This window comes from Limulus polyphemus, unplaced genomic scaffold (genome assembly GCF_000517525.1).
Source record: "Limulus polyphemus unplaced genomic scaffold, Limulus_polyphemus-2.1.2 Scaffold447, whole genome shotgun sequence".
NCBI classification, from domain to species: domain Eukaryota; kingdom Metazoa; phylum Arthropoda; class Merostomata; order Xiphosura; family Limulidae; genus Limulus; species Limulus polyphemus.
In genome coordinates this window covers 354,923-363,833 of record NW_013666057.1, presented here as the reverse complement: position 1 = coordinate 363,833, position 8,911 = coordinate 354,923, and the positions used below count along the sequence as shown (strand labels likewise).

General features: G+C 31.6%; 1 protein-coding gene across 1 annotated transcript in view; it reads right to left on the bottom strand.

Annotated features, from left to right (window-relative positions):
- LOC111085528 overlaps nucleotides 1-8,911 on the bottom strand; it is a 111,608-nt gene that overhangs the window by 41,945 nt on the left and 60,752 nt on the right. The window contains exon 3 of the mRNA XM_022384522.1: nucleotides 7,891-7,971. Within this exon, the coding sequence (XP_022240230.1) occupies nucleotides 7,891-7,971 (81 nt within the window). The remainder of the gene's footprint in view (nucleotides 1-7,890; nucleotides 7,972-8,911) is intronic.

Below are 8,911 nucleotides of genomic sequence, written 5' to 3'. Positions count from 1 at the left end.
ATAAATCAGTTAAATGACGAAAAATTAGGTGTATATTTACTTGTGACCACTCAGTGTATATATATATATTGATCTCTACTAGTCACTCGTTCCTTTTAAACCATGGTGTCTTGAAACTGAATCTTATAGCCATATGATACACAGATGTTGCAAGCTGAGTGTTCCATGTCAGATGTTTATCAAAGGTGATACAGAACTGTCTGGAAATTAACAAATCTGGACATTAAAGAAGTCAGTATTTCGGCAAGGTCGATGTTTCCTTTTGCTTGGGCCAAACAGAATAGCTTTGGCTTTAGGTGTATTGAGTATCGGCACAGTATAAACAATAAAACTGAAATATTTTGTCAATAACTTTTTTATTCTCGTCATAGATATTTTACAAATTTTCTTAAAATCTTCAAAGGTATGATGCATGCGCGTTATTTTTGATAAATGTTGGATAAAATCATCTTTTTCTAGCTTGAAGTTTTGTTAATAAATGTTTCAGTATGTGTGATACTTGGCAAGTCTGTGATTTAACTTAAATATAGTAATACTAGTATGGTGAAACACATCAATTTTAAGCAATAGGGGAGGGATAATGTGAGAGTCAAAGATCTAATGTCCAGCACTACAGAGGATAGTCAAATTAGTTATGGATATCAAGTGCATGATATGTTTTATAGAATTTCTAAATGAAGAAACCTGCTATGATCTATTAGCTGGAATCACTTTTTGGAATGTCCCCTGTGTTTAGTTTACGTGATTTATTTTATTTGACTAAAACATGCTAGGACAAGTATTTACCGCAGGTATTATTACACTGAGTTGTAGTTCGGCATTCTATAAACTATGATGTTTCAATATATTTGATTTTACTTACATATATTAATGATAGCATTTTGGGCTCTGATGAAACCTGAGTTTTATGTAAGAAAATATAAATGGAGATTTGTATTAGATGTTTAAACATACTTGTTATAAACTGTTATTCCTGGAGTGTAATTTATCATAAAAGACTAAGCTAGACATGTAATTATCTAAGATTTGATCTCTAGTTTGAACAGAGTAGAATTAAGTTACTTTTTTGTTAGTGAATTATCAACGTAAGGAGAATATAAGTTATATTTTCCAACTGACCCTGTCTTAAATTTTGACCGGTTGCTTTATTGTCGGACACAATTTAATCTTACTGAGTAGTGATCGTAAAATGTTTTTGTTGTAAAGTACGATGAACTCAGCGAAATACATGAATCATACACTAACTTTTTCGTTTATAAACTATAATAAAAATTTTACGTGCTGAACTGAAATGAACAAGTAGTAATATGGACATAATGTACAAAATCTGCATGAAAGATAATCCAGTATTTTACAAACTAAGATGTTTATGTAAATAGTATATTGATGTATCTTGAAGTTTTGCTAATAAATTGCTCAGTATGTGTGATAAGTGTCAAGTCTGTGGTTTTACGTTAATATTGTAAAGTATATTCTGTAATGATAAACAGTAAATGTGTTTGGATTTATAAAATGAGAAAGAATAATCACTTGATCTATAATTAAAGGTCCTTTTAAGATTATGATTGTCAACTTTTTTCATTTATAAACTATGTTCATTTGTGAAAAATGTATTTGATGATGTGGTAATCTAATAAGTTAAAATGTTATAGTGTGCATAAAGTGAAGTTTTAAAAGGTACATAAATAGAATTTCTGATTTGTCTGTCGGGTTTATAGAAATGAAAACATTACTTGTTTTAGCCTTAGGCGAACACATCATCTGGTCTTACAGAAGGGTCAAGCTTTTTGAACTTGCCATCAGCTGGTATGTATCAGAATAAAATAACCAATAGAGTTGAAATAGTCCTCGTTGTTTGCATGTGTGTAATGACACTGGTAATTAGGTATCTAGAAATCGTTCAATGTCAAACGTATAGCAGAAAAATGGTAAGAATATTACTTATCAAACCTGTATTCAAAAAGTTCCAAACCAGCAAGAAACGAGTTCTAAACAATAATTTGTGAAAAATTTTTACACAAAGATAAAAATAATAATTTTCTAGTAATGGTGAAACATAACTATTTACGTAGATCCTTTAAGCTTTAGCAAAACTAATCAATTTGCAAAGCTAAACATGGAATTATTGTATATTATTTTGAGAATTAAATAAGCGTCCTTTTCAGGGCGAATAAACGTTATACAATATATTAATTATCGAAATGTGTTACCGATAAGTGTTTTACACATATAACGTCATAAAATGCAAAAAGTGTCATGTAAATTAGTTACAGAAGCAAAATCTATAATCAGTATGTTATATGTGTAATAAATTGATACTTAAAACACAATCAGCTATAATAACTGTCTCTTTCAATATTCATAAAAAAACAACAACATTATGTATGATAAAAACTTTCAGGATGTATATCAATTAGAGAAATGAAAAATAAAGAACTAATGAATTAGCAAAGTTTCTTATACATAAAGTGACTGATAACTGTAAATGTGGCTTTGTTATAATATTTGCCTCTTTAAAATAATAGCAGGCTTTCTTTTTGGCAATTGTTTCAGGGTTTTCAGGGCCAAACGTTTTTCTCAATTGAGATTTTTTTTTAAAAAAATTCAGTTTTGGGGGAATTTTTGAGTCTTCAGAAAAAGGTTTCAAAACATTTCAAAGACCCGACTTTAAAACAGTGCAAAATTTTGGTTTTTAAAGGAATTTTTTACAAATCAAAGCTAACAATTTGCTTTGTTAATGTTTATTTCAAATAAATTTTCATAACTTTAATGTAGAATTCTGACAAAATTCGAATATCACGAAGAACACATGAATCTTAAGATCAATTATCACTTGTTGAGTTATCAGAACCATTGGCCCTGAAAAAAATTCTCACTTGAGTTTTTTCGAAAATGTCTGTCAGTTTTTTTCGCCAAAAATTGCCAAAAAAGCCTGAGTAGATACATTAAGATGGTATGTGTGATAAAAACTAACATATGTAACAGTGTTATAACAGTTTTTCATTAAAATAATGGTTGTACTTGTAACTTATAATTAACTCTAGACATTAATCACAAGTTGAGACACGTTGAGATACCCTAAGATGAGCTTATCATCTTATTGAACTATTCATTTATAAAAATATCATTCATCTTAGCACCATTAACCTTAGTAACACAGTTTGCCAAATAATACTATTGACTATAGAACCTTAGTAATACAATTCACTTAGTAACACCATTCGTCTTTGTAAAATGCATGTAATACAACTAAGTAGGAAAATGAAAGCTATAAATATAAGTTGAGATGAGTTTAAAGCTGCATGTAGTCCTAAGGAAGTATAGTAACACTATCTGCTTATAGAATCACCATCCGCCTTTGTAAAACACATGCAACAGAATTAAATATATAAATGAAACTATAAAGTTAATGAGAACTAGAGATTAAAAGAGTAGATTTAATGTTTTACTTATAAAGAGAAAGCGTAATTGTGATAAACGTATCAGTAATGATAATTGTAAACATATCGTTACACAAATTAGATAAATCATTAATTTTAAGACCTTGATTGTTACTATAAAGTCGGTGACATGTTGAGACAAGTTGATCTAAGTCCCTCTCTAGTGGTTTGCTTGCAAACTATCTGTCAGCTCATCATACCAACTTGCCCTCTGTCGCCATTTTGTGAAACTATGACGTCACCACTCCCTAAGACAGCCGCGCCCTCTGGTGCCACTTCGTGAACGCAATAGTCTCTGGTGCCTATTACGTAACACTCATGTAACTCTACAGGTTTGGTCATCTACATTCAAACATCTTTTTGCAGAACAAGTTTTTGCCCAGAGTTGTAAGTTTAAAACTCTGGCTAGTACGAAGTAAAGATTAATTTTTTATTACGTCAAATGATCAAATGGGATGCAAAATTTTACTACAACTCGTTTTTATCTATAATAGAAAAGACAAGATCAACCCATCAGTCACTCTGTCGCGCGATAAAGCATTTCAGAAAGGAACAGCAAATATCGTTTGAAATATACATTGTGCAAATCATTTTCAGTTCCTCGGGGAAACTTACAAGCATCTATCAATAATGTGGTTTTAGGTCATATACCTACACATCTTGTTATAGGATATGTTGATAATGATGCATTTAATTAATCTTGGAATAAAAACCCATACAATTTCAAACATTATAGTATAAATTTATTTCGTGGGAAACAATGTGGATAGAAAACATATTCCTTCTCAACTTTACAACCAGATTTTGCTGCTGAACCGTATGCAAGAAGTTATGAAACATTATTTAGTGGAACAGCAAGACAGTTTCAAGATCAATAAATTGATACAGAATATGAAGAATACTATGAAGGATATACACTCTTTGCATTTATTTTGTCACCCGATCTATCTGCTGGAGATTCACACTTTAATTTGGTGAAGCAGGGAAATTTACGAATTGAAATATGATTTGGTAGTGCCTTACCCAACATTATATATGTTCTTGCGTATGCAGAATTCCAGACCATGTTAGCAATTGATCAGTCTAGAAACATCATAACTGATATCTAAGAAATTATGAACACTCTAGAAATTTATACAATGCTCCTACAATATTTGTATACTTGATAGAAGCTCGGAAGTGTGTTTGCCAGTGATCAACTACCTGACGTAAAAAAACAACTGTACATCTGAAGAACTTTTCTATATGTTATATTGCTTTTGTTTGCAAACTTTCGGCCCTCTTACTGGAGCTATTATAGGTTTAACAATATACAATGTGTAAATCTATATATTAATTAACCTAAGTTATGAGTCTTTAAAAACAACTGTACATCGTCAAACTGGATCAGAATCATAAACCTGGTAGCCACTGGGTCTGTATTTATTTTGTTTGACATGAGAAAGGAGAATATTTTATCCATTAGGACTGCCTCCACATAACCTCAACAAAGAAGGTTTATGAAGAAGAACTGTTGAACATGGGAAGGACAGTATTCGTCTATGTGTGGACATTAATGTATATATATTATGCTTATTATCATTGTTGACATGTGTTGAAGCGAAAACTATTATGTAAACTTCGATTCCACAAAGGTAATAATGATAAGTTTGTTCATGATTTTGTTGCAAAACGTTTTCATAGAAATACGTCCTTAATAGGTATGTCTTTATATGTAGATCAGTTTGCAAAATCTTTATTGTGAGAAAATAATAAAGTGTTAAAAACGTGTCGAGAACTATTATGTTTAAATTTTTTTATTGTTATGCTAAACTAATAAAAAATACAAATAATAGTTTAACTTTTTAGGACATACAATTAAACCTAGACATTGATGATATAACCACACGTTGAGACACCCTAAGATGAGTTCATCATCCTATTGAAATATCCGCCTATAGAAACACTATCCTTAGTAACACAATCAACCTACTAATACCATCCGCCTATAAGGTATTAGTTACAGGGTCTGCCTATATAACCTTGGTAACATAGAACTTTAGTAGCATTATCCACCTAAAGAACCTTGGTGTCAGCATCTGCCTAGTGACAGTATCTGCCTCTGGTGAATAACACTAACTATGATGTCACCCCTATTAGCGCACCCTTAGAAACACGCCCTCTGCTGAGTAACTCTGGAACTATGACATCATCACCCTCCCCTATCAACACACCCTTTTGGTGAGTAACACTCTAGCTTATGATGTTACCCATAAGAAGACAGCCGCGCCTTCTGGTGCTACTTCGTGGAAGTATGGCGTTATCCCTAGCAACGCACTATCTAGTGCCACTTTGTGGAACTATGATTTCACCCATCCTCTGAGACAGCAGAACTCTCTGGTGCCATTTCGTGAAATTATGACGTAATCATTTCTGGTGCGTTGCCATATGACGTCATCGCCTCTACCCTCTACCCGAGGCAGCATTCTTTGTCTATTACCTAACGATTATATAACCCCCAGGTATCGACATAATTTGCATATTACTTAATAGTATGTAACTCTCAGACGACATCCTTTGAACTCCATTCACCTCGCGATTCCCCACACACACGCACTGAGGCAGCATTCTTTGAACGCCAGGGTATCCCGATAACTATTCATCTCAATGGAAAGTACGCGTAGGGACACGAATGCTCTATCAAAAAAAGAGGAACAGAATTCTCTTTATCCATACAATATAATGAAGTGTACGTCTCATACGTATTTATTGTTGTATAAAAGCTTATTTTCATACTGTTGATGCATTTTGCCTCCATCTTTTCATGACTAATGTTAATCAATCTGTATTACTAGATCTTCATGGTCATAGATTTTGAAATGGATGAAAATTTATATGACGTAATTGGAAAAACTTTTGCGAGTACAGAAATTCCCCTTTTGTATTGTTAGTTTGTTTTTTTGTTAAACGCAAAGTTACACAATGGGCTAACTATGCTATCAAAACCTGGTTTTTAGTGTTAAAGTCTTCAGACATACTGCTGAGCCACTGAAGGGGGCTTCCTTTCGGAAATGTTTAATTTTGATAATTTGAGAGGGAGAAATAAATGTTTTACATTAATAATCTGCATGAAATACGAGAAATCAAAGTCGGTGCTAAAATGTTTCCTCTAGTTTATTAAAATCTGATCTGCTTTATATGTTCTAACAGCAAAAGAAGAGTAGTATTTGCTAAGCTTTTAGAGAAAAATTGGAGTTGGAAATTGGAAATCAGAGACAATTAGGGTTCAGATATAGCTAACGCTATACCTGTACCCTATGATCAGAAGAAGGACAGCCAGTCAGAATTACCGACCGCCACAAGGGCTATGTTTGGATCTTTGAACCGAACAATGGGGCTGATTGTCATTTCTATAACGCACCCAATGCTGAAAAGGCGGAACGTATCCAACTTTGTTAATTATATCTTACTGGCTTCACCTGGGAGATAAAAAAAGGCTTTACAGCACCTTTTAGTGATTTCCATTGTTATAGATATTAGAGATTGTTTTAATATAGAGATTTATGTAAATTCGAGTTCTGTCTACAGCGCTCTAATGACACACTACTTACCAATGTTCGCATTCCTAACTAAAATGAAATAACACTGCCAAGCAATAAAAATTTTAATTGCATTAGTGTAATTATAGAACTAAGGACAGAAATTTACAGTACTCTATTGCTACTCCATTTTAGCCGGAAATCAAAAATTCCTTTTTTTTTATAAGTTAGAACATAACAATTCGCTTTTTACTTTTTTGACGTATTTTACAAGATACTAAAACAAATACAGAACCGAATGATATAAACGTCAAACTGTCCCCCAAAAATGTTGTTACAAGAAAATTATGCAGCTATCGAAGCAAAATAAGGATTTCTGTACCTCAAATATATTCCATTAAATTAGAAAATGTTGTAAATAGTATACATATAACTAATTACTCAGTGTATTTTGGAAAGGGTGATAAATACAATGTTTTAATAATATTTTTACATTAAATGAAGTACTTTTTAAGTTTCTTTGTAGTTAAGCACAAAGCTACACAATGAACTATCTGTGTTCTGCTCACCATGGGTATCGAAACCCGGTTTCTAGTGTTGTAAGTCCGCAGACATACCGATGTACCAATGGGGGTGGGGCGGCAGTACTATTTGAACTCACAAGCTATGTTGCATGTTTGGTTTTTAGTTTATTTTTTATTGCATATAATATTATTCGTTTGAAACATTTTCCTATATAAATTGTTGATGTGAAAACAAAAGACCATAGTACTCATGGTGTTAAACGTGTTTTTGCTTGAACTGTAAAACAACAATCTGGCCAGTGACCATTTTTCATTATAAATAAGCCTTATAAAAAAAATTTAATACAAAATATTTGATATCATAGCCAAAAAAGATGAAAAAGAATTTTGAATACAAAATAGCATCACCTTTTGGTGTATTTGATGCTGTAATTCCATATACGTCCTGAGGCTTTTGTAGTCTTTGTTTTTCAGAAAGTCCCCTTTTTCCTTTATAAAAGAAATTTATATGTGTATGATTAGGTATCGTTCACAATAGAACTTAAAACTATATATATATTATATAAATTTTGATTTCAGTAGTATCAGTGTTTATTAGCAACTAAATAAAATAACTTCTAATTTTATCTATGTTTATGAATAATAAATCTAGTTTCAATATTTTATCTTTCCTGTTCGAAATAATCTGATGAAAGCTTTTCTACTTTATAAAACTAGAGACCACACCAAACTTTAATTTATATTAACTTTTATAAGATACATTTTAAATAGATTTTCAATTTTTTACTACGTTTTGATATGTAGCAATAGAAAAGAGAAAATAAATATCACTTTACGGCAGACAAGGCTTGATTCAATGGTTATTTGAATTATTATTCGCTCTAAGAGAAGTACAAAGACAACAAAAAATCATAGATTAAAATGAAAAACATTTTAAAAGTTCAACTTTTTCGATTAAATTTGAGCAAAATAAAATCATTTGGTTGTAGCCATGTAGTCACCGAGTCGTCACATGGTTTTATTTTTATTCAAGGGAGCTTAGAACATACTGGAACTTGGAAACAATAAGGGTAGCTATAGATTCGTGAAAGATTTGTGTAATGAGTTATAAAGAATTACGTTTTCTTTTAACTCGATACTCAACGTTTTGAAACATAGAGTTGTTAAAGGTAATGGTTATTAAAACGTAAGATAGTAGATTAATGTCCAGGGATTAAACTGGTCTACCTTATTATAGTGAAAATAATGAACGCTTGATAACAGTTAATATCTAAAGGATAGTAGTGTATTATCTGACAGCTCGTATAAAGATAAGCTACTTTAATAGCTGATCTATAGAAATATTTCATGTATGTTAGTTCAATCACGTCAAAAACCTTTGGTACGTCTACTTACTATATTGATCACTGAATTACAAGTGATATATTCC